At 38.9% G+C, this 26814-nt stretch overlaps 1 protein-coding gene across 3 annotated transcripts in view; it reads right to left on the bottom strand.

Annotated features, from left to right (window-relative positions):
* Window positions 1-26435, bottom strand: part of NUP155 (nucleoporin 155) — a 44154-nt gene extending 17719 nt beyond the window's left edge. Inside the window, exons 1-21 of one of the 3 annotated variants that reach the window (XM_054715317.1) lie at window positions 26156-26435; window positions 23423-23560; window positions 22525-22621; window positions 21719-21789; window positions 19226-19318; window positions 18325-18491; window positions 16542-16647; window positions 15785-15858; window positions 14992-15083; window positions 13311-13408; window positions 12681-12833; window positions 11533-11633; window positions 9104-9274; window positions 7811-7921; window positions 7349-7443; window positions 6254-6342; window positions 5734-5796; window positions 4448-4589; window positions 3329-3395; window positions 1846-1961; window positions 843-940 (exon numbers count right to left, since the gene is read on the bottom strand). In XM_054715317.1, coding sequence (XP_054571292.1) covers window positions 843-940; window positions 1846-1961; window positions 3329-3395; window positions 4448-4589; window positions 5734-5796; window positions 6254-6342; window positions 7349-7443; window positions 7811-7921; window positions 9104-9274; window positions 11533-11633; window positions 12681-12833; window positions 13311-13408; window positions 14992-15083; window positions 15785-15858; window positions 16542-16647; window positions 18325-18491; window positions 19226-19318; window positions 21719-21789; window positions 22525-22621; window positions 23423-23560; window positions 26156-26312 — 2299 coding nt within the window. In that variant the 5' untranslated portion in view covers window positions 26313-26435. Of the gene's footprint in view, window positions 1-842; window positions 941-1845; window positions 1962-3328; window positions 3396-4447; window positions 4590-5733; window positions 5797-6253; window positions 6343-7348; window positions 7444-7810; window positions 7922-9103; window positions 9275-11532; window positions 11634-12680; window positions 12834-13310; window positions 13409-14991; window positions 15084-15784; window positions 15859-16541; window positions 16648-18324; window positions 18492-19225; window positions 19319-21718; window positions 21790-22524; window positions 22622-23422; window positions 23561-24578; window positions 24598-26155 lie in introns of those variants that run through there. The other 2 variants (XM_008155587.3, XM_054715316.1) reach the window with 2 other exon arrangements.
* Between the last annotated feature and the right edge of the window lie 379 nt (window positions 26436-26814).

The following is a 26814-nucleotide window of genomic DNA, read 5'->3' as shown; positions in this document are numbered from 1 at the left end:
GTAAAATGGTGCCGTTTATAGAGAACAATATGTCAGTGCCTCAGAAAACTAAAAATAGAATTACCATATGACCCAGCAATTCCACGTCTGGGTATTTAACAAAAGAATTAAAATCAGGGACTCTAAGTTACATTTGTATACCATGTTCAGAGCAGGACTGTTCACAGTACTCAAAAGGTTAAACCAATCCTAGTATCCACTAGGATGGATGAACAAAAGTGATATATACACATCGGAATATTATTGTTTTAAATACAGAAGGGAATTCTGACATGCGATACAACATGAATAAACTTTGAAGACATTATGCTAAGTGAAATAAGCCAATCACAAAAGGGTACATACTGTATCATTCCACTTGCAGGAGGTACCCAGAGTAGGGAGATTCAAGGGACAGAAAAAAAAAGGTTGATCGTCAGGGGCTGAGGACAGTGTAAAGTGGGGAGTTACTGTTTCATGGGATTCAGTTTCAGTTTGGGAAGATGAAAAAATTACTACAAATGGATAGTGGTGATGTTTGCACAATGTGTATTAAATGCCACTAATTACACACTTAATAGTAGTTAAAATGGTAAATTTATGTTATAGAAATTACAATGAAAAAACTCCAAGAAAAAAAGGTGTGTATCATGTTTTCTGGAGGATGGGAAAAAATGGGCTGAAAGTTATGAAAATACATGACATCCATACTGTCCACTTTCCCTAATCAGACTGATATTTTAATAAAAAATATTTGTTACCACAAACAAGATCTTAGTGAGAGATGTGCATTATTTTCTATTCAACTAATAGAACTCTTTACTAGGTTCGTGCACAGTGAGTGACCAGAAGCAGTAACTCACCATGAAGCTTCCTCTGCAGCTCCTGCTGCACCTGCTGGGTGTTCCCATTTTCAGGACGCATGAACCCTATGAGCCTCTGCGGCACTTTGGCGGTAGCACTGAAACAGAAACTCCAGAATGTGTGCTTGTGTTTTCACAGCATTATATAATTCATACACCACATAATTCAACAATTTAAAGCGTACAATTCATAGGGTTGCACAATTATCACCACAATCCAATTTTAGAACACCCCTGATTAACGGTCAATCCCCATTTCCCCCTTTCTCCCACCTCTACCCTAAGCAACCATTCGTCTTACCCGCTGTGTCTATAAACTTATTTTGCCTTTTCTGAATATTTCATATAAATGAACTAGAAAATGCAAATATTTTTCCTCTGTACATTAGTGCCAGGGACCAGGGGGAGGGGGAGGGAGGAGTGATATGGACTAGATGTTGGAGTACCACCAAATTCCTAAGCTGAAGCCCTAATCCCCAAAGTAATGGTGTTGGGAGGTGGGGTCTTGGGAGCTAATTAGGTTTAGATGAGACCATGAAAATGGAGCCCTATGATGAGATTGGTTCCCCATAAGAAGGTACCAGAGAGTTGCTCCCATTTTCTCTCTGCCATGTAAGGACACAGCAAGAAGGCAGCTGTCTGTAAACCAGGAAGTGGGTCCTCACCAGAACCTGAATGTGCTGGCACCCTGATCTCAGACTTCTAGCCCAAGAACTGTGAAAAATAAATGTCTGTTGTATAAGCCAGCCCACGTGATTTTGTTACTCCAGCCTGAACTAGGACAGGGAGTGTCTACTAATGGGTATACGGTTTCTTTCTGGCGTGATGAAAATATTCTAGAATTTTAGATAGTGGTGGATGATGACTGCATATCCTTGTGACTATACTAAAAACCAATGACCTGTATGTTATAGAAGGATGAATTTTATAATATGTGAATTATACCTCAGGAGAAAAAAAGAATAGGAAAAAAAAAGGGTAAATAAATCCCCTTTATTCTTACTTTGGATTTCCTAGCGGTCCTCCCGCAAACTGGGAGTTTCTGTCTAGAAATTCTTGCAAGCCTTTTAGTTCCAGCAGCACCGACTCCAGCATTTGGGAGGGAACACTACTTTCAATCTGTAAGAAAGAAAGTATTTTCAAAAGTTTGAAACAGTGAAAAGGCATATATATGAAAAACATACACTGTACTAGTATATCTATAACTAAATGTAAACTTTAATTTTGAAGTACCCTAACTTCATAAACAGTAAAATTATTTCTTATATCAATTCACTGTTGGTGACCAAAATCAAGGGCTAGGTACCACATCCCTACCCTCCTACTCTGGTTTGATTAAGATATAATTTACAGACAGTAAAACATTCAAATCTTGAGTATCTTATTAACTTTTTGCATTTTAATACAGTCATAGCCATACTACAGTATAAAACATTTCCAACACTCAAGTAAAGTTCATTAATGCCCCATTACTCATTCCCTCTTCCAGGCAACTACTTTTTTTTACTTCTATCACTATAGATTAGTGTAGCCTGTTCTCAAACTTTATATAAATGGAATAATCTATACTAATAAAAGCCTAGGTGGTCCTCGTGCGATGCCCTCACGTCATAGTCACAAGATGGTCAGCAGGGGAGGGCAGTTGTGGGCAATCAGGCCGGCAGGGGAGGGCAGTTGGGGGCGCAATCAGGCCAGCAGGGGAGGGCAGTTGGGGGCTGGCAGGGGAGGGCAGTTGGGGGCGATCGGGCCAGCAGAGGAGCGGTTAGGGGGCGATCAGGCTGGCAGGCAGAAGCGGTTAGGGACAATCAGGCATGCGATCGGTTAGGAGCCAGAAGTCCCAGATTGTGAGAGGGTGCAGGCTGGGCTGAGGGACACCCCCCAACCCCCGTGCACGAATTTCATGCACCAGGCCTCTAGTATACTATAATAAGTACATGCCTATTCTTAGAAATGTGAACTGAAAAAGATCATCAGAATTTAAAAGATATTTGGTATCTTTTCATTTAAAAAAAGAATAAGTTCAAAATAAATTGCATTCATATTCCACATAAAAAAATCTTACAACCTCAATTTATGATAATACATAGTTCTATAAGATGCTTTCTCAAAGTAATCTAGAATGTAGGCAAGTACATAGAAATTAGTACTGGGTCCATGACTGGATATAATAACAAAGTATTTAAATGGTAGCTTTGAGCAACATTGAGTAGGACTTACTCTAACCCTCACAAAAACCTCCTGAGAGAGATATATGATTTTTCTCATTTTACAAAGAGGTATCAGGCTCTGAAATGCTAAGGACTTTACTCATCTGTTAATAAGGGTTAGAGCAGAGACTTAATCCAGGGACTGGACAGTTTATTGGACAAGTACACAAATGTAAAAGAATAACCATTGCATCATGTGTATAACACCAAGAAATGTGCAACACTACACTCACTCATCAATAACAACCTGGTTACATACAAACAATGGACCACACTTACTGCAGTGATCTCTCTGTTGCCACTCTTGAATACTCTTTCCACAACTAAACTAGCATCCCAGATATTTCTGCAACAAAAAATGTTTTCATAATTATGCTGCAGTTGAATAAAAATAATTACAATATGTAGTAAATTTCTTCTATGTGTTTATTAAAATGTAGTCATCGTTTCATTTAACATTGTATTAAGTTATCTGGAAAGATGAAAATAGGGAAATTTTAAAAGCTGATATATCTAACTTACTTAACTAAGTTGAAAGGCTTAGTTAATGAATTGTAAACAAGGAAGCTTATAATGCAAAAACAAATTTATAAAGGGGTTCTGCACTGTTTCAAAACACTAAACAAATAATTAGAGTGAAAGCATACATCTCAAATCTAAGAAAAATACATACTAAGTATGACCATTAACTAGATAATATGATAGAACTGATTGCAAAAGTGGCTGCTATTCTTCACCCCTCCCTGTGCCTATCCCCTTTCAGCTGACTTTGATGCTGCTCTCATAATGAGGGGCCCATGCCCCACCTTTTGAATCTGGGTTTGCCTGGGTCGGCCAAGTAAACGACGTGGAAACGGTGGTAGGCCGGTGCTGAGCACAGGCATCCCGAGGCTCTGCGAGTCTCTGCTCTCTCAGGGAACTTGGCTACCACCACGTGAAAATCCCTGGCTGCCTGCTGGAGGATCAGAGGCACGTGGAACAGCCCAGCTGCTCCAGCTGAGACCGCTCCGGACCAGCATAGAAACATGACCGGAAGCATGTGAGAGTCCCGCCAACGGGGAGAGAGCTCTCTTCAACCTCACAGTGACTGCACAACCAAGAGGGAGCCTAGCCGTGACCGGAACTGTGTAGCTGACTTGCAGGCACATGTCACAGAGTTATGGGGCTTGTAACGCTATGTAGAATATATATACATATATATGAACAAATACAGAAATATAGATGGTTAGATAATAAAGAAGTTGAATACTAGAGAACAATCTTATTAATGGAAAGTGAATTAAACTTTAGGTACAATTTAATAGGAATAAATGAAGTCCCAAATACAGAATTAAAAATAGTCAATGACACAAACTAGGCTAAGATGAGCAACAGTCAGGTATTCCATGAAAAACTTACCCCATGATCCGAGAAAAGTAAATGTATATGCCATTGTGCTTTCCGGAGTACACAATCTCTGGCCCAGCCATGTAGCTCATAGTTGGGGCCTGAATGGCTGGGTTCCCTGAAGCTGGGGTAGACATGACAGGAGGGTGTACACCTTTACACACATAAGAAAAACAGATCTTAACATCGAACAATAAACATTCTCAACAACCCAAGTCTGCTGTATCTAAACCCATAGGAATAAACATTTACAAAAATACTGGAATAAACAGATATTTGATTTTTCTTGACAGAGAGACTGAGACTTAAATGGGTGCTGCCATGTAGGCTTTCCAATATGGGCAATGCAGGATGGAAAGACAGCTTGCCATCACTGCTCCTTAATGCTGGAAGGGAAACTAACTAACTGTACAGTTTTCATGGCTGGTAATTAAATCTTGGTACCCAATTAAGGGGCTTTCCAGGTACTATCAGGTACTAGTAAAGATTTTCGAAGTAAAGATATTCGTAGCCAAATGCCAATAGTTGCTTGCATGTCACTTGTTTTATTTTATTATTGATTAGAGGCCCAGTGCATGATTGAATCATGCATGTGTAGGGTCCCCTACACACTTTCGCTTTTCGCGGTGGAGCTGGGTGCCTGTCCGCTGGTGCTGGAGCAGACAGGCACCCAGCTCCCACACTTTTGATGGTCCGTGGCCGCTGAGGGGGGCTACCCTGCTGTTGAGGGCTGCTGCGGACACCTGGCTACCCTGCTGTTGAGAGGCGCAGCTGGGTGTCCGTGGCAGGCCCCCTCAGCGGCCGTGGATCTGGCCGTTGAGAGGCACAGGGGGCGGGAGTTCCGCCCCCTGCGCCTCTCAACAGCAGGGTAGCCCCCCTCAGTGGCAGCGGATCCGTGCCTCTCAATGGCCGGATAGGCCACCCCAAGTCCCGCCCCCCAGCCTCCCGCTGCCCAATCGTGGGCGTAGCGGAGTGATGGTAATTTACATGTTACTCTATTATTAGATTGGATTTTAGAAAGAAAGAGAAAGTGGGGGTATTGGAGGTGGAGGGAAATTGATTTGTTGTTCCACTTCTTTATGCATTCACTAGTTGATTCTTGTATGTGCCCTGACCAGACACAGAAACTGTAACCTTGGCGTAATCAAGACGACGCTCTAACAACTAAGCTACCCAGCCAGGATCTGCATGTCATTTCTTTGAAATCACATTATTTCGATAGAAAAGCGCCTCAGTGACAAGACAGAAGGCTAGCCCTTCATAAAGAACAGCAGTAGTGATCTAAAGAAAAGAGGCACCTTGAGCTGGTGTTCCCAACAAGGACGGGTTTGGATATTGACCACCACCAGGAAAAGGAGAGCCTACAAGGAAATAAGAATATGAAGATTTAGACAATAACTCCCCAATTTTTGAATTTGTTCAAAATTACACACAGAAGTTGTTTCTAAACATAAAGAGTGAGGAGTGGCACCACTCATGCTGTGCTCAAGAATTAGGGACTCAACTCATTTCCCAGTAATTTTTAACATTCCCACTTTGGAAAACATTGAGGTGGGAGTTTGTTTATTATTAAATCATTCATTTCTTTCCTTTTGGCTAAATAACAAATGAGTTCTGTAAACACTATTTGTCACATCTTATTTTGTTTCCTAATATACATTAAGAACTCAATATACCATTACTTTTAAGAGTCAGATATCTGTAAAATTATTCACCAATACAGCAGCAGTAAGTAAAATATAATGAAAAGCTTTGTCCATTAAAGGTTCTACAATTCACTCTATTGGAAACAGTTTCATTTCAGTGTTTCATACTCACTAGCATAGACAGGAGAGCCCAAGATGGGACCAACATTACTCGGGGTGGGGAGAGTGGCTGGAAATCTCATTTGTGCTTCACCGCCGTACCTGTCGATGACAACACAGACTGAGTTTATTCAGTGAAACAGTCCACCTTAAAGGCTGGAATTGTTCTAAGGCCTGCTTAGCTTTCAAAATAGAGCTTCAAACACTAGAGACTTTAATATACAGGTATTGTGTTTACAGTGAAATACAGGGTGTAGCAAAAGTAGGTTTACAGTTTGTTTTTTTTAAATATATTTTATTGATTTTTTACAGAGAGGAAAGGAGAGAGACAGAGAGCTAGAAACATCGATGAGAGAGAAACATTGATCAGCTGCCTCTTGCACACCCCCTACCGGGGATATGCCCGCAACCAAGGTACATGCCCTTGACCGGAATCGAACCTGGGACCTTTCAGTCCGCAGACCGACGCTCTATCCACTGAGCCAAACCGGTTTCGGCGTAGGTTTACAGTTTTGAGTACAGAGTTTTTCTTGTATTACTTTTGCTCATCCTGTGTATACAGATACATTAAAAAATATTTAGTAAAAGTTGACCTGAAATTCTATCAGAATTATAAGGGACTGGCAATTTCTAATAAAAGGTTAGCAAAACAAAGAATTTACTTAATGAGATATGGTACTATAATTTTCATACTAGATTACAGACAGAACTTAAAAAAATTCTTTTAAAGAAGTCACATTTCAAATTCTTATCCTTAGCTAAAAGTTTTCCAAATAAAAGTATCTGTTTGATACCAAGTTTCCTTGGAGTGATTCAAAATCTCAGTGCCAGTAAGACCCATATCGCAGAAGTGGCTCAGTGGGGAAACAGAAAAGAGAGTAGCTGAGGTAGAAAGAGGTAGAAAGGAGACCAGACAGAAGAATGGGTAACACTGCATAACCTGCTAATTAATTAGCTGCTTCTATTAGCATTATAATCTTTCCAGAGTTCACCTTTGTGCAAACAAATTTTAGTAACTCAATGGTCTGTCAAGCCCTTCAAGTATCACACTCACCAACATAGCAACCATTTAAAAAGGGGCCCAGAGCAAGAGCAAACTGACAGGTACCTGAAGAAAGCCCGAGCAGCCCACGCCGACACTTCTCTATCACAGGCGGCCGTGGAACACGCAAGGATAAGGCAAGTGGCACAAGCCTGGTCCTCCTGTATAAAAAGAGTATCTTCCCTTATGTTAAGCGTAACATTTAAGTGTTGCTTCATGCCGTACCCAGTGATTAAATCTGTGCCTGGCAGAGAGCAGGTCTCAATAAATACTTGCTGACTTAATGAAATCAATTGATATGAAAAAGGGGATATAAAAAAGTATTGGTTTTAAACTTATAATGTATTAGAACTGCTCCCAAATATCAGTGCATATGTAGTGGTTAATGTAAAGAAGGAAAGATTGGTAAGATTACCTGTTACAGTATTTTTGGTCCTAACAAACAAAAATTAGCTATCTTTCCCATTGTTTCATTATTTAAATTATCATCACAGTAAAAAAAAAAAAAAAAAAAGTACATATAATTACCTGATGTAATTTAAAGAATCTTTCAATCTCTTCTCCATCTCCACCCACATTACTCACAAGTAGATGCCTCAGTTGATCTACTGGTCTAAGTTTATGAAACATAAGACTCCCCTACAAAGTTGAAAAAAATAAAAACAACATGAATAATAAATTTACCAAGTTTGATAACTGACCCTGTTATCTTATTTAATAAAATCAACGAAACCAACAACAAAAAATACAATAATCAAAGTAAACTAGTCAAAAAGAGCATCTACATTTCAACTCCCAACCTAAACTAAATCTATATATCCATAACAAATTTAGTAAGAAAACACTGCTCCATCAGACACACACAATAGTACAGCATGTGCCATTACCATGCATTAAGAAAGCTGTCCTTCCGACTAGAAGATTAAAGTTAGATTACCATTGACACGGGTTGTCTTAATCATGTTGGCACAAGCATGTTCATTTAGAAAAAAAATGAAGCTGGATCCTTATTCATCCCTTACACCAGGATAAATTCCAGGCAGATCAAAGATTTAAAGGATGAAATAAAAAAAAGAAACTATAGGTGAATGCTTTTATGAACCTCAGAGTGAGTTTTTCACTATCACATAAACCCTAAAAGATAACTTGAAAGTTTCAACTACTTATAAATGTATCAAACTCCTTGATACACAAAGAGCTTTTATTAATTAAATAAAAAAGACAATTCAACAGGAAAGTATGTACAAAATAGAAAGATGGTTCCCAGAAAAATAAGCACTTAAAATGACAATGGATCTTACTCTTAACAAGATGGCATATTGTACTTGGACAGGATGCGAGGAAACAGGCACTTAACATTATGTGTGTGTACAGGGAAGTCTGGCAACATCCATCCAAATTACAAATGCACATATACCCTTTGTTGAATTTTTAGGATTTACAAACATTCCCACCCTAGCCAGATTGGCTCAGTGGATAGAACCTTAGCCTGCGGACCAAAGGGTCCCGGGTTCAGTTCCGATCAAGGGCACCTTGGCTGCAGGCTCCTCCCCAACCAGGGCCTGGGCAGGGCTCATGCAGGAGACAACCAATGGATGTGTTTCTCTTACATCGATGTTTCTCTATCTTTCCCTCTCTCTTCTACTCTCCCTAAAAATCAATGGAAAAATGTCCTCGGGTGAGGATTAAAAAAAAAAAAAAAAAAGAGTAAACATTTCCAAGTACTTAAGTAAATGACTACCAAGCAACTATTCTGAATATAAAAACATTAAATATGGCGTCCCTTCTTTTTGTCTTCATCTTAATAGAGTATGTACATACCTGTGCTGAGAGGAGAACGAATTTCTTTGGAGGCAACATGTGCTGCTGTACAACAACTGGTGAGTCAGTTATTGGAATATGATCCTTATTTAAAGGTGTAATTATCTTATCAACTTTCAATTCATCTATTGCAGAAAGAGCCCAGGAATGACCATCGACACGGGTCGTCATCTATATGAAAGAAACAAACTTAATACTAATAGTACTCAAGTTAATATTAAGGAAAACCTTTAAAAAGGAAAAATTATACAGAATCTGTAATTAAGTGTAGAATTTAACAAATTAATACATTAACAAATATTCTCAAAAGTCTGTGTTTAATTTTCTAATTATTTCAATCAGGCATCTTCTGTAATACCAAAGGATAAAGGAAATTTTTCCTGGTAAACTATAATAGTATTTACTAGAATTACTATTCTTTCCATAACCAAACACTAACTACCTTCCACCATCTTTCCAGGACCGACTGACATAACCAAACACTAACTACCTTCCACCATCTTTCCAGGACCGACTGATCTATACGTAGGTTCGGTGCTTACATTTTGCTGACACGTAGATTTCTACTCTCTTCAAAGATAAGATATTTCTTAAAAAAATGTTTTAATCTCCTAAAATACTTTTATTGTAAAAAATTTCAAGCATCCATATGCCCAGTACCTAGATTCAATAATTGTTAGAATTTTGCCATATTTGCTTTCTTTTTTTTTCTTTTATTGAACCATTTGAAAGTTATGGATATGATATCACTGCTAAATACTTTTGGATGCATCTCCTAAACATAAGCAAGTTTTAACCATGATACTATTATAACATTTAAGAATATTAACAATTCTCTAACTTAATGTCTAGACAATATTGAATTTCCCCATTGTTCCAATGTCTTTTAGAGCTGTTTTTGGGAGATCAGAAATTGGCTAAAGTTTATTAACTATATATATATATACACACACACACACACACATATATATGTATATGCATATATATATTTTTAAAGTCCATACTTGTTTAAAAAGAACTAAAGTATTATATAAACGAAATAAGATATAAAGTATTTGCTTAAAAAAAAGTTAACATTTATTGAGTGCTTCCTACGTACCAGGTAGTGTTCTTAGTGCTACATACATTAATTCATTTAATCCCACAATAGTCCCATACAGGTAGGAACTATAACTATTAAAGACAAGGAAATTGAGGGCCAGAGACATGTTAAGTCATTTGAGCCATAGCTTCGAGGAAATGGAGCCAGAATGCAAACCTCAACCACTGACATTGCACTCCCATCAGGACAGGGTTTATACCTTACTAAGTTCTGAACCCTTAGTCTATCACAGAATGAAACACAGTAGGTGCTCAGTGAAGTCCAAAGGATAAAGGAAAGAATTTGAGAAAGGTGCTCCTTGACCCCAAACCAACCTTCTGCTCCTACCCCGGCAACTTTGGTCCAGGTCAGAAACTTGGAGCCATTACAAACCGTGAACCCATCCTGGGGGTTGGGTTCTTCCTCCTCCATCTACACACCTTTTCTCACTGCTCTGATCAAAAGGACTTAAGCTGGAGAATAACCAGGAAGCAGAAGTGACAGCTGGAACCAAAATGACTTTAAAGAAATGGTTCCGAAGAGAGTATTCACACCCCAGTGGGAGTTGGTTTATCTGTTTGATCAGCACCCCCTGGGCAGGCAACATGGACTGTGCTAGGGCATCTAGGACCGATGGGGGTGGGATAGGGGACAGGAAGGGGAGGGAGCGGATGGCCTCCCCTTAGGTCCTCAGGGGCTGGGATGGCAGGCTAGATGTGGGACTGGGCTAGGACAGCAGGGTCGCTGCCTCACTCAGAGCCTCAACATCAACCTCAGGGAGTACATGGTGGTATTTGCTTTTAAAACACAAGTATATGTATGTGTACATTTAGTTATGTAGGAAAGAGAAAACAAGATGGGGGAAATGTTGGTAATTTGCTAATGTGGGGTTCAAGTTACCATTTTCTCTATTTTGTGCATGTTTGCAAATTTCTATAATAAAAAGATTAAGTTTTTAGTTTAGGAAGGACTATAAATGAAAGAGATTAATATAAATTCCTAAGTCATAACTACAATGGATGGCCTCATTTTAACTAAAAATATAATACATTTAAATGGGACAAAGATAATTCAGAAAAGATATGTGCATTTTTGGGTTCACTATGAAAAATATACTAAAATGGTTTCAAAGTTTACTTTAAAGGTATTTTTAATGATTAATATGACTTCTAACTTCACAGAGAAAAAACAAAGAATTAACAGGATACACTTTTTTCCCCATTATGATTTCTAATCATATGAGATTGTTAGATGCAAACAGTAATAAATCAAAAGGTAAAATTTGTTACAATTTTATTCTTCACTTAAAATTACAAAGAAAGCTCTTTAAATTCTCAAGATAACTTACCTGGGTTTCCATCATTGGCTTTTGGAAAGGAAATGTATCATGGTTGACACACCACAAAATGTCATTATCTTCATTTTCTGAGGCTGCCATCAATAGAATACCTAAAAGTTTAACACACAAAATCTTATGATGCCAAATAATATGCATCCTAAATAATATTAACAATTAACATTAATATACATATAGCATTAATCATTATAGGTAAGTTACAAAAATGAAAATAAATCCCCTAAAACAGTGGTCGGCAAACTCATTAGTTAAGAGAGCCAAATATCAACAGTACAATGATTGAAATTTCTTTTGAGAGCCAAATTTTTTAAACTTAAACTATATAGGTAGGTACATTGTTATTAACTTAATTAGGGTACTCTTAAGCTGGCCTTTGCTAAAAACTCAAGGGGCCAAAGAGCCGAATGTGGCTCGCGAGCCACAGTTTGCCGACCACTGCCCTAAAAGAACTTATAATTATTGGTAGGATTATTCAATGTTCCAGGTCTTCTACTTTACTTTTTTCAAGTAAACACTTATTTTTTTCAGACTTTGACATTTCTAAAGTTAGAATATATTTTGCCATCAATGGATTTATCAGTTTAATTACTAATTTTAAAAACATGTTTAATACATAAATTCTGTGACTTACAATCAATCTAATATTCAATGAAATACAGTTTATATATTGGTTAATTGAAACATATCATAAATAGTAAAGATGTAGCTCCCAGTGGAACGGCAGAGATAAATGTATTATAAGAGCATTACCTCAACACTAGCTGACATCAGTTTGATTTTTAAATATATTCTCTTGTGCTCAATTCCAGCTCCTCCCACTAATTAGCTCCCTTTATAGTGACTTTAGAGATATCAGTCTTAAGTCCATTGGGACCATAATTAATTAAAATGTATAACCAGCGTGTGAAAAACTGAGAGTAATTTATATCAAGGTGGTAGAAGAAGATTTCTTAAAATTTAGCATATATACTTACCAACTGAAAATGCTTAAAATAAAATGTTATTAAAAAAAAGTTCCTGAATAAGAAATCAAAACATTCTATATTTTATTGAAAAATCTTTATTTTCAAATGCTTCAGTGCATTCTAATTATAATTTTAAGAATCCAGTCTTCAATATGATAGCGTTTTCGAACTTACCTTTACTATAGAGAGCTTTATGTACTTTTGAAGGCTTTTCCACCGTGGAAGATGCTGAGAACCCAGGAGGTAAGCGGACATGAACCAGTGTCAATGTATTAGGTCGTGCTAATGGCTGTCTGAACGGGCAGGTGCTGAAATATAACCTTACACCTGATGATGGGTAAAAGTATAAATCAGTAACAGAAAATAAAAGACCTGAGGTACATGTATTGTTACTAACGCAATTCCAAAGAGAAACAGAACTCTGTTAAAGCCACATCACTCTCCTGACTGATCTTAAGTTACCGGGGTACTACAGGAGAAGTGGATTTCTATGACAAGACCACTTGAAAGTGAGAGGTGAGTCAACAATCTCAGCAGGAAGAGCCTGCCACTCCAAGTGGTGAGCCCCAGGCTCCGTCCCCGATTGTTGGCACCTTAGCTTCCAGGCTGCTTTTCCATCTAAAAAATGAGCAAACAGAACCGAGGAATCCTCCAGTCTTCCAAATCCTTCATTTTATAAACATTAATATGGCTCAATAGTTGATACAGAAGTAAAAATTTCTCTCATGTTTCTAATCATGGATTTCCAATTCTGAGGATTACTAAGTTACAAAAGCAACAACAAACATATAAATAAAGACATACCGGCATGTGTGACAGCCAATAACTGACAGTCCAGTGACTCAGAGTTTTCAATCACTGCTATTTGAACAATTGGTTTAAAAACAGAACGATCTATTGTCCTAAAAGGAAGAAAAAAACACACACATTAGTATATTTTTTTAAATGTGTCTACTAAATTCTTTTTTTAAAAAAAAATATTTTATTGATTTTTTACAGAGAGGAAGGGAGAGGGATAGAGAGCCAGAAACATCGATGAGAGAGAAACATCGACCAGCTGCCTCCTGCACACCCCCTACCGGGGATGTGCCCGCAACCAAGGTACGTGCCCTTGACCAGAATCAAACCTGGGACCTTTCAGTCCGCAGGCCGACTGAGCTCTATCCACTGAGCCAAACCGGTTTCGGCTGTGTCTACTAAATTCTAAGGAACATTTTCCACCAGCAATTTTACATGTCAAAATATACAGGAAAGTAACACAACAGCAGCAAGAACTGGCGAAAACCCTTGAATGTGTGTTGTTTACATTAGTTAATATTATTAAGAGTAACCTTTTTTTCAAAGACATAAAAGAAGGCTAAGTCCATTAGGTAAATGGCTAATGGGGAACAAGATGTTCTCAGATCATCAAATTAGCATTGTAAAAGCTTTTTAATTAGCCAATTAAAAAGGGGAAAAAATGAACCTTCATAATGAAGAGATCTGGTGAACACCATCTTAACCAACTCTTCAATAGTGGTAAACTGGTGTTATGCTTCCTGATGTAATGCTATAAGAAATTCACATTACCTATGTAATACTAGCTAAAGAAAAATTACCTTTAATCTAGTATGGAAAAATAGACAAATTCAGAAAACTCCTGCCCCTCCCTCCCAAATGTGAACATTTAAAAAAAACTGTAATGGAAGTTCTGTTCTATATTAAAAAGATTAATGACCAATGGAATTCATGAGCTCTGACTGAACCTGGAGAAAAATGGAAAGAAAAATAGCTATGAAGAGTTTTGGGAATTAGTGAGTGATTTTAATATGAACTATCTATACATATAAAAGGCTAAGCGACCGGCTGACCGGCCGACAGCTATGATTCGCACTGACCACCAGGGGGCAGACGCTCAACACAGGAGCTGAGAGACAGTACCTTTGCAGTGTCCTCTCGCAATCCAGGACTCTTTGGGGAATGTTGGAGAGCCGGTTTTGGCCCAATCCCCACAGGCCGGCAGAGGGACCCCACCTGCCGGAGGGATCCCACTCACTCCGCAGACACCCTTCGAGCCCCAGCACCGCCCCAGGTGTGGCCTGCAGGGGGGAAACCATGTCCAGCCTGTCTCACCCAGTCCTGCCCCACCGGCCACCTTCTAATTAATTTACTTTCAATGTGCATGAATCCATGCACCGGGCCTCTAGTATAATTATATTATTATTAATTTTTAGGTGTGGAATTGATATTGTAGTTAGGAGAGAGATGAAGGATTTATAGATAAAAGTAATGATTTCTGCAACTTACTTTTCAAATGGCTCATAGAGTGAGCAACTGAGGCAAATTGCTAATGGGTGAGTTTAGATCAAGGGTATACCAGTCTTATGTCCTTCAACATTCCTCATAGTTTAGAGATACTATGAGAAGGAAGTAATTTTAATATGCTGCACATAAACAGTATAATTATGCCTGCAAATGAAATGTCTGACAACAAGTTACGTATCACCTCGCAATGTTTCCAGCAGCAGAGACAATAGAATTCTGCGACACTGAGGCAACTCTGCTCATGCCTTGTCCGTCGCTGCCCAAATCATAAACCTGCAAACAAACATTGTACCCATGACTATAACCTGTATACATTTTATTTAATATTTTTTTCACTTTTTAATGCTTTATTCATTGATTTAAAAATATATACTTTTAGTCTGGCCAGCGTGACATAGTGGTTGAGCAACAACTTCTGAACCAGGAGGTCACAGTTCAATTCCCAGTCAAGGCACATGCCAGGGTTGCGGGGTTGATCTTGATCTCCAGAAAGGATTGTGCCCTGTTTCTATTTTGTATGTCAGTTGTTTTTTGTTTTTTTTTTTACAACTTTATTAAATAGACTTTCCCCTTGAATTTTGGTACTTCATATAGGTTTGGAAACATTCACAGATTTGAAAATTCATAAAAAAGGGACCCTAAAAGTGGTCTTTTTTTTTTTTTTTTTTTTTTTAAATTAAATCACACAGTTCATAGGAAAAGTCTAAAGAGCGACTAAATCATCTTCTTTAAAAACAGGGATGCTAGGCCCTGGCCGTGTAGTTCAGTTGGTTAGTGTCGTCCTGATGCACCAAGGTTGCGGGCTGGATCTCCATCTCCAGTCAGGGCACATACAAGGAGCAACCAATGAATGCATAAATAAGTGGAACAACAAATCAATGTTTCTCTCTCTCTCTCTCTCTAAAAATTAATAAACAAAACAAAAAATGGAGGCTTATTCCTGCCTTAAATGGTAGTATAATATTAACATTTACCTGTATTACTCCTTTCTCAGATCGTGTATATAAAATGTTTCTAGAATTATCAATTTCAATTTGAACAATAGGATCTGAAAGACACAAAAAAAACCTCAAAGATTAACAAATCAAATACAGTAAGTAGCCACTTAAATTAAAATTGTCAAATTAGAACTTTGCATTCAGAGGCTTTCCTCTTGCTTTGCTTGGTAAAAGCAGACATCAAATACTGTGACTGGGTTAAGAGCATGAAAAATAAGTTGTTCTATCTAAATAAATGTTAAACCAAACCCAAAACAAGTTCTATGTTATTTCTTCACTTAACCAACATTTAATGAGTATTTGCTATATGCTAGGAACACATGAAATATTTATTCCTCAGTCCATTCCATCAAAAAACTGCCAGTTTAGTTTAATGATTCACTGTGTGAAGGGCAATAATTTATTTTAGTCATAAAAGGTTACGGGTTTGATTACTGTCCAGGGCATATACCTAGGTTTACCCAGTCGATTCCTGGTTGGGGTGCATACGGGAGGCAACTGATCAATATTTCTCTCTCTCTCTCCCCCTGCCCCTTCCTTCCCCTTTCTCTCCCTCTAAACATCAATAAAAACAGATTCTCGGGTAAGGATTAAAAAAAAAAAAGATCTCATGGATATATAACAAATGTATTTAATAAGACAAACTTTCAACTAAGAATGAGAATTTCTCAAGAAAATGTGAAGTCACCAATCTGTTAAAATTTTTTGACAAATTTATTTGTTTTCTACTTACCATCTTCTGAGAATGTGAATTGTAGCAATGAAGGAACAAGAAAGGAAAGTGAGCTCTTTGAGTGGTTGATTTTCCTACATCTTTGGCTAAACCAACCTGCTTCTGCCTTAAAAGAAAAAATTGAGAGAAGACTCGTAAATGTAGATACCTCCGTCATAGCAACTATTGCATACCCACGTTTACAAAAAACCTCAGATCTTAGTGAAATACCAATAATTGCAAATGAAGACATACTACTCAAAAGTAGCAGACTTTAGTCCTGTAATTAAAAATAGAACGTGTAGTTAGCTATAACTAAATTACTGCCCGCAGTGAAATCGATGTCTATTCCAGAAACCTCAATAGTGCTATGCTAGTGAACTCATTTTAATTCTCTTAAAAACTATTTGAAAGTATAAGGAACATGATAAGCAGAGTTTATAAGTGCCCGAATACATAGGGTTGATATCATCTTATCCCACTTCTGCTAAAAGGAAATTTTAACAAGAGCAGCCACCACCATTATAATCTATAATCTACTTTTCAATGATTGAGTTTTGCCATACAAAACCATTTCCTGGTAATGAACAAAGCCAGAGAAACTGGGCAAGAAAGAGGTACAATGTAATATTAAAAACACACCTGACCTGGGTTCTAACTAATTAGATTGAAAATATTACTTTATCAGTTTTCTAAGGTTTACCTTATGCAAAAGGCAACAGTAAGGAAATGAACGAGAAAAGGACAAAAAAAGGCATTTCAGAATAGAGAAAACATAAATGAACAATAAATACATGAAAAGATTTGATAATCTCAGTCATAAAAAAATAATTTCCCTCCATTAGATTGGCCAAAATTGTTGGACAATACCAGTGTTAGTGAGAATGGGTGTAGGTGGAATACATTCCTAGATGTCTAAAATTTTAATAGGGCAATATGAAAATATTAAATACAAATTTAAATGCAAATACATCATAATCCAACTACTAGAATTCTAAGATTCTACACACAAAAAGCTACTTGTGCACGAGGAGGCCTACAAAAGAACACTTACTATAGCTTTATTTGTGAAAAGAAAAGCGGAGCATCTACACATCCTTCACGGAAGCAATAAGTAAACCATGTACAACCGTTTGTTTCATGGATAACTGCAGCAATCACCAAACATAACATGCATCTATCCACCAGACACCAACAAGACTTTCAAGACATAGTTAAGTGAAAAGCCAATTATGTAACAAAACAACAATTCAAGTAAAAATATATACACACAAAAATACACTATTTTTATATGTGTATATACCCATATATACATATACTCTGAGTGGCCAGATTATTATGATCTCTGAACACAAAATAATCTGGCCACTCAGTGTATATCCTGTATAATAAAAGGCTAATATGCAAATTGTCCCCTCGACCAGGAGTTTGACCAGCAGGCCGGCCGGCCAACCACCCATGCCCCCTCTCCCTGGCCAGGCTGGCCTCTAATGTGTGTGTGTGTGTGTGTGTGTGTGGCCATATACACACTGAGTGGCCAGATTATTATGCGTTTAGAGATCATAATAATCTGGCCACTCAATGTATAGGTACTTATAGATACTTATCAATGTATGTATCATGTTCTAAACAGACATACTCAGAACTGATCATCATGGCTTTTACCTCTGGAAAGAGGACTGGGTTTTGTAGGTGTGTTGTAGTCATGCAAGACTACGGCTTTATATAATTACAAATTAAAAACAAAATCCACCCCTACTTCATCAAAAGGGAGAAAAATAATGTTTATAAATGCCAGACTTACCTGGTATGCTACTTCATATAAACAGCCATCCTTTCCAGCCAAGAAGATTCTGCCGTTATCAGTGGAAGTTATTGTTAAAAGGTAAGTATTATCAGTGGGAAGAGAATACAAAGGATCTGGAAGCAACTGCATTCCACCGCACATACTGTCATTAAGAACTCCAGGACCTATTTTTTTTAAAAGAAAAAAATACAGGAATAAGTTTATCTGCTTTTCAGCTGTTTGAAAATAGTCACTGAATTATCTTTAGAACTGAAATATTTACTGCATTCTTACTGATATGCTTAAAAGCTTCTATAACATGTATTTTTAAATTACTATAAAAAGTCCGATACAATGATTCAAGTGAAATAGAACCTATAGCATATAATTATAATACATAGCATTATAACACATCAATAAAAAACTAAACCAATTATTACATTTTGGAAAAGATTCTAAGAATGTGGCAGTAATAATAATTAATTTGAGTCACTGATTCAACATTGTTTCATCCAAAACAATGAAAAAGAAACCACTGAATGAGCTTGTAACAAATTGAGAGCTTCTTACTTCAAGGTAAAGAATAATGCATTATATTTCAGTGTTCCATGTTAAAATGGCCATTCAATAAATCAGAAATAAAGACGTTGACACTACTGAAAATCTCACTAGCATAGACTATTCTTCTTCTACTGCCCTCGTTTTTATTGTATATTTAAAACATACACATTAATATGGTAAATACATCCAAAATACTTTGTGGAGTTACTATCCTGAACTATACCATATCTACAGGGAAATATGATTTTTCTGTTAGCAAACAGCACAGAAAATTATATTAGTTTGTTGGTTTTTAATTATAACATTAAATCCACCAACATATTTTTCCTTTAAAAACACAATATGTGGGTTGCTATACCTGTTTGCAAATTAGCATAGCTGAGTCCAAGAATCACGATATCCACAGGGGTTGCCAAAACCAGGAGGTGTCGGATATGAGGCTGAAAGATGCCTAAGACAAAGCAGACATGGGTTTGGGATTATTTCCCCCCAAATCCAGTATGAAGCATGTGTAGAATAAGGTTTTGCCATTACAGTGAGCTAGTAATTAAATAGTATATGAGAAGTCTGAACCTAATTTAGTTCATTTTGTTGTTAAATACCTATGACCATTTAAAAAAGTAAATAGCAAAAAAGAACCACCTTAGTAAACAAACACTTCAGTATTTAATGCCATTTAAAACCAGTTATATTACAAAATAGTTTAGATTTATTAATATATAAAGATTTCTATTTGTATGTCCACATTTATAGCAGCATAATTCACAGCACCCAACAGGTGGAATCCACTCAAGTGTCCAACAACAGATGAACTGACAAACAAAAAGTGGTATATACATACAATGGAGTATTATTCTGCCTTTTAAAAAAGGAAATTCTGGCCCTAACCAGTTTGGCTCAGTGGATAGTGTGTTGGCCTGCGGACTGAAAGGTCCCAGGTTTGATTCCAGTCAAGGGCATGTACCTTGGTTTCGGGCACATCCCCAATAAGAGGTGTGCAGGAGGCAGCTGATGGATGTTTCTCTCTCATAGATGTTTCTAACTCTCTATCCCTCTTCTCCCTCTCCCTTCCTCTTTGTAAAAAAAACAATAAAATATATTAAAAACAAAAAAGAAATTCTGCATACTATAACAGGGATAAACCTTGAAGGCATCATGCTAAGTGAAATAAACCAGTGGCAAAAAGATAATAGTATTTAATTCCAGTTATATCAAGTACCTGGAGTAGTCAGATTCATAGAAAGAGAAATGAGCTTATATGTCAATGAATTTCCCAAATGAGTTTATATATCAAAACAATTTACAGTAACACAGAGGACATTCCTAAGTACAAATTTTTTTTGGTAATGCTTGCTAAGGTACTGTTTAACTTGAGAAGTGTGGCATGGCATGAGATGCTATGCATAAGTGTCACTGTAATTATGTTATGAAGTCTAAAAATACTGTCTCACTGATAGGAACAAAATGAAATAATATCTTATGTTATGATTATGGAAATCTCTTTATACTTATGCATTTGGCCTACCTAAGGGGGTTAAATGTCATATAAAATACAATAAAGCTAACATCATGACTTGGTTTTACTTTCACTAATGAATATCAAGGGGCTTAAAAGCCAGTTTTGTGCATCAAGATTCAAGACCATGAAGCTGAAGGCACAGAAGTCCTACATTCTTCTTTAATGACCTCAAAGTTAATGACTTTAACATATGTTTGAGCGTCAGAATTTTCAGGATTTATTGACAGCAAAGTCAGAATTGTTTAATTATCAAAGATGAAACCAGTGCTGCCAAATCAGACTACATCATTAATTTTAATTTTGTGATGAAATTTATATTTAAGTAAAACAAAACTTTACTATATATTTGAGATGGACAATTGATATTTATTAAATAGGGGGCAGGAACAGCTATTGACATTTATATCAATAAATTTTTAAATGCAGAGATACACACATCGGGTAAAGAATGCTTTTGAGTTCTATGTAAAGAAAATACATTTCCAAAGTAATCATCTAAAGAGTGCATAAAACTGCATTTGTTCTTAGGTGAATTACTGTAATCTCAAAACTTCTGTGACCTTAAAACAGTTTTATGTAGGCCTTGCAAACAAGTGAATTTTGTCTATTATTCCTTTTGTAGGAAGGTGCATTCAAGAGATGCATGTTAAATTTCAATCAATCAATTCTGCTTGGCTGTAGCTCTGATAAAAGATCTGGCGTAATGAGATTAAAACTGTAAGTTAAACAATGCTTGTGAATTATCTAAGATTTATTCTGAACTCTGTTCTCACTTTTCTGGGCTACCAATACTAGAGAAATGCAGAGACAAAAATGATTTTTATAGTAAGAGATGAAAAATGTACAATGCAAAAAACTTCAGGTACATCAAAAGTAACAAATGGTAAGCAAGGTAAAATTCAAGAACTACAATTTAATAATTTTAGAAGCAGACTCATTTACGCTATCATAAAGTAAGTAAACTGTTAACTATTCCTAATTACTTTATTTCTAACTACAGGCCCAGTGCCTGAAATTCATGCACAGGTAGGGTTTCCGCAGCTGCTGGCTGGGGCTTCCCTTTCCAGGCTGTTGTCTGGGGCCTTCCTTCGTTCCGCACCGCCCCCTGGTGGTCTGCACACACCATAGTGAGCAATCGAACTCCCGGTCGATTAAACTCCTGGGGGACACTTTGCATATTAGGCTTTTATATATATAGAAGATAGATAAGCAATTCAGAAAAAATTTCAACAGGAAATTCACCGACTTAAAATGTGTTGTCATTTAATCCTAAAGTATTTGAAGTCTGTGTGTATACAAACATAACTTTAATCCTTGTTCTTTATTTCTTACCAGCTTTTGGTTTCACAAGCCCCACAGCAAGAATAGTTTCACTAAGTCCATCAAAATAGGCAAGGTCTCCTCTGTCAATAGTTGAAGAAAAACATGTTATACAAAACATAATGGAAAATAAATGAGCAAACAAACTGTTTCAGTTCCAAGACCCAGGCACAGAGGCCTGCCTAAGGCTACACATAAACCAGGAAAACAGGAATGGCTTTCCCCATTCCAAAACATTCCACCCAAGCTGTAGGTCTCTAACAGCAATCTACTGTAGGGACAGAGACAAGAGTGTCAAGAGGACCAACAAGCCATGAGTGAGATCACTAGATCAACAAACTTTACGCAAAAATGCCTTGGGCCTTCACTCAGACTCTATTACATACATTTAATTTACAGGTCAAGCACAGAATCATAAAAGTCATTTGTATAAATCAACAGTCTCCCATTCTGTAGAAATGCAAGGAAAACAGAAGTCTTTAAAAATGTCAAACCATCTTTCAAAGAAGTATTGATAGACAATCTTTATTGCAGGATGAAGAGCTTGGGACCTAGACCCCTGCTACTCCGAGTGGCACCTACTCTGACAACGTCACCAGAGCTTGTGACAAATGAACTCTTAACCTCATCCAGAACCGCTATGACAGTCCCTGCTTTAACCCTGCCCCCTCAGTGTGGTGGGGACGCTCACTGAGGAGCACTGACCCACATGTTAGATGAATGAAACATACATTAGGCAAGGTTTAATAAGAACACGAGGTGCAATAAGATAATCTAAATTCTAATCATGCTAAAGCATGCCAGCCTTAAATACATACCCATCTTCATAGTTCCACATGAATATGTCACTGTCAATTGTGAGCCAAGCTCTGCTGATAGGAGGAAACACACCCATCATGCAGTTACACTGCATATCTGAGTTGTGTGGATGTAAGGTAAAAATATTTCAATCTCATCTATTTCTATTTTAAACTTGTTTCAAAAGACTTTGATATAAAATGTATGATTGCCTGGCCAGTGTGGCTCAGTGGTGGAATGTCAACCCTTGAACCAGAAGGTCACTATTCAATTCCTAGGTCAGGGCACATGCCATGGTTGCAGGTTTGATCCCAGTCGGGGGCGTGCAGGAGGCAACCAATCAATGAATGTCTCTCATCACTGATGTTTATATCTCTCCCTCTCCCCTCCTCTCTCTGAAATCCATAAAAACATATTTTTAAAAAAATTAAAATCTTAGCCCTGACCGGTTTGGCTCAGTGGATAGAGCGTCGACCTGTGGACTCAAGGGTCCCGGGTTCGATTCCAGCCAGGGGCATGTGCCTTGGTTGCAGGCACATACCGAGTGGGGAGTGTGCAGGAGGCGGCTAATCGATGTTTCTCTCTAATCGATGTTTCTAGCTCTCTATCCCTCTCCCTTCCTCTCTGTAAAAAAAAATAAAAATAAAAAAAAAAAATAAATAAAATATATATATTTTTAAAATTAAAATCTTAAACAAAATTTATGATTAAAAAAATCATGACCTGTCCACTCTTTAATAGCTAGAATAAAATACCTTGATTTCCAATGAGTTTAATGAAAGCCATAGTATAGGACAGAAATACTTATAATTTATCATTTCTAAATAATGCTATTTGACCACATCCTCTCTCTCTAAAAATCAATAAAACATCTTTAAAAAAAGTTTTTTGAGCATTAAATACAAAGTAATAGGATACGTCCAAACTGTTCAACAAGTTCAGGTGGGAGCGGAACTCTTCGGATGGAACTGATCTCTGGAAGGTTGGGTACCGACAGCAAACCAGGTCCTTGCAGAGGATAATCCATATCCGACATGCCAGAAACAGTGGGACTATCTAAAAAAATAAACAAATATAGCATTTACTTAACATTATTCATGTTTTGGACATCAAGTGGGTATACAAAAGCTTGCAAGCTACAACAAAACTGTGCTTCTGGTGGTTCTGAAAGTATAGAGAGAATAAAGTTAATTATAACCTGATGCAAAGGAGACCTGAGAAATTTCGACATTGAGGGGGAGCACTACTTTCCCAGCTACTCCATAAATAAGAAAATGGTTGCACCCTAACCGGTTTGGCTCAGTGGACAGAGCGTCGGCCTGCAGACTGAAGGGTCCCGGGTTCGATTCTGGTCAAGGGCATGTACCTTGGTTGCGGGCACATCCCCGGTGGGGGGTGTGCAGGAGGCAGCTAATCCATGTTTCTCTCTCATCGATGTTTCTAACTCTCTATCCCTCTCCCTTCCTCTCTGTAAAAAAATCAATAAAATATATTAAAAGAAAATGGTTGGTTCAATATTTTAGTGTTTTTCTATTATTAATTAATCTATAATGGAATATATAAAAAACTGCTTTGTGATTCTTAGCTCAAACAATTGTGGACAAATAAAATATTGATTGGGAGAAAAAATAGCTATTTCCTTTCTCAGGTAAACATTTAGAGATAAAAATAATCCACGCCCTTTTCCACTGGGTTCCCCCTAGACCAACAAGATAAGTACAAACAATACGACAGAAACAATATTTTACTGAGGCAAAACCACAGACTGCTCTGCAAACGGTTCCCACGACAACATTTCTATGAGCCAGATACTGAGGGGCAGGTTGGTCTCTTCAGCCTGTATTTCCTAGTCCTGAACAAAGTGTTTAAATCTGATCGCTATTTCACTCAGGCACCCTTCCAGGCTCTCTAAAGTACACGGATGTTGGGGAAACTTACATGTGAGACAATTTTAAATTGTATTTAGGAATGTTAAAAATATATACAACTAGAGAGAAAAATGCAATCAATTCCTATGTACTAATTACCTAGCTTCAACAATTACCAATATCATGCCCAATCACATTGCATTTACATCATTATCTGCTCCTCCCCTAATGGATCTTCTGAAGCGAATCCTAGACATCCCATTTGGTCTTAAAACCGATTTAATAGAACACAGCACCTGTTAAATGGCAGTGGAGACACAAAGAACGGAATTAATAACTCTGGTGAAGATGTAAATGGTTAAGAAAGCCTTCACAAAGAAAGGGATATATTTTAAAAAAATATTTTTATTGCTTTCAGAGAGGAAAGGAGAGGGAGAGATAGAAACATCAATGATGAGAATCATCCATCGGCTGCCTCCTGCCCGCCCCCCACTGGGGATTAAGCGCAGCAGCCTGGGCATGAGCCCTGACAGGAAATCAAACTGTGACCTCCTGGTTCACAGGGGGAGAGGCTCAACCACCCAGCTCACAGGTCTGGCAAAAAGTGATATTTAAGGGAGTCTGGAAGAACTGTTTGTCAAAGAGGGAAGAACATTCCAGAAATGATGAAGAGTACATGCAACATAAAATCCCAAAGAGGGGGTTTCTTATGGAAAACGGGTTCAATTCAGTGAGACTGGAACACTGTGGCTGAGAAGAGAATGGAAGAAGGGGAAGAGATTAGATTGAAGAGGCAGGTGTGCATACAGGAGAATAGGGAACATGAGGGTCAGCTATGAGGAAAGACCAGAATGTATGGACTATTAATATCTTGCCTTCACACCTAAGGAGGTCAGAGTGAGTAATGCTGTCCAGGAGAAGAGAGTTGCTAATAGGCCACTCAGCTCTTACAGGATACGCCCACTGGTAACAGTCAGGTACAAATATCACCTTTGCTATGTTTTTTTTTCTTTTCTCTGATTACAAGTCTAGCTCTATTAACAAATCGTATACATCGCCAGAGGTGTCCTTTAGGTTTACACTGCACAGATTATCCTGGTTATTTTAGCTTGGTGCTTGCTCACCAAAAATCTTGTCTCTCTCTCACTTACACTTCTCTGCTTTTCTCTAATTTCCACCTCACAAAGGAGCCACTTCCCCGCCCCCCCTAACCATCTATGTAATTCCACATGCCTCGAGGAGCCAGGATTGAAACGTTACACAAAACATTTTCCCAGCCACTTTCCTTGTTGGCACATGCTCGCCCTTTAGCCTCCCTGCCCATCATCGTGGTTGATTTCTCTGCCTTTATTCCGCTGGTAGTTTTTACTGCCTCCCGGCACTTCCTATCACACTAACTCTACACGTGACAGAGCATGTCTTTGCGAGACCCTGATGCGCGTCCAAAAGAACTTCGTTCGTTCTTCCGTTTCACATGAGCAGAATCGGGTTTTGAACCGAGGAATGAACAAGGATGAGGCTTGGATCTGGCGCGCCTCCTCACCCCGCCTTAGGGAGGACCCCTAGGAGGAGGGAGCAGCAGGCGAAGGCTGGGGTCTGTGCCTCTCTGCGTGTGCTCTTCACTCCGACCCTCTCCAATGGGTGCCAGGAAGAAGGCGAGGCCGGGGGGCGGGGGGGGGGGGGGAGACCGCACAGCGCCCTGGGGATAAGGACCCAGTTGGGGAGGCCGGCGAGAGTCCTTCCGACCGAGCCGGCCGGGTCGCCCGAGGCACCGATCACTCACTTGGGGCCGACACCAGGAGCAGCTCGGAGAGGTCCGGGTACATGCGGTCTTCCAGCAGCTGGCGGTCGATGAGCCGCCCCGCATTTTCCAGCGCCTCCTGCAAGGCGGAGGCCGACGTGGAGGCCGGCATCGCCGAGCCCAGCAGAGAGGACGGCATCTCGGAGAGCCAGGACACGAGCGCCCGGAGGAAGCCAGCCACCACCGAGAAGTAAGCGAACACCCAAGCCCCTAGCGCAGACCCGACGCGGGCGGCGCGCGCGCCAAACGAGCGCCGCGGCGCCGGTGCATGACGCACTTCCGGCTCCTCGGGGGCGGGACTCGAAGGCTCCGTCGCGGCGTCCGGAGCGGGAAGCCGTTGAGGGCGCTGGGCCTTAGGGGCGGGGCGGGGCGGGGCGGGGCGAGGGAGGGAGAGGCAGCGGCGGAGCGTCGCTGGGGATGGGGCGGGGAAGCGGGCAGGCGGAGGAGGAGGTCTAGGGAAGGAAGGGGGGACCGGGAAGGGGCGGGAAGGGGCGGGACGGGAGGAGGGCGGGAGGGGGCGGGGCAGGGCCGGGGCGGAGGCGCCAGGCGGAGGGGCCGGGCCGCGCTTCTTGCTCGGTTCCGGGGGGCTTGGCGCGCGCTGGGTCTGGGTGTCGGGGGGGCTCGCGGGTCCAACTGCAGCT

Source organism: Eptesicus fuscus, chromosome 4 (genome assembly GCF_027574615.1).
Source record: "Eptesicus fuscus isolate TK198812 chromosome 4, DD_ASM_mEF_20220401, whole genome shotgun sequence".
In the NCBI taxonomy this organism is placed as follows: Eukaryota; Metazoa; Chordata; class Mammalia; order Chiroptera; family Vespertilionidae; genus Eptesicus; species Eptesicus fuscus.
Note: the sequence above shows the minus strand (reverse complement) of the source record. Positions and strands in the feature narration are given on the sequence as shown.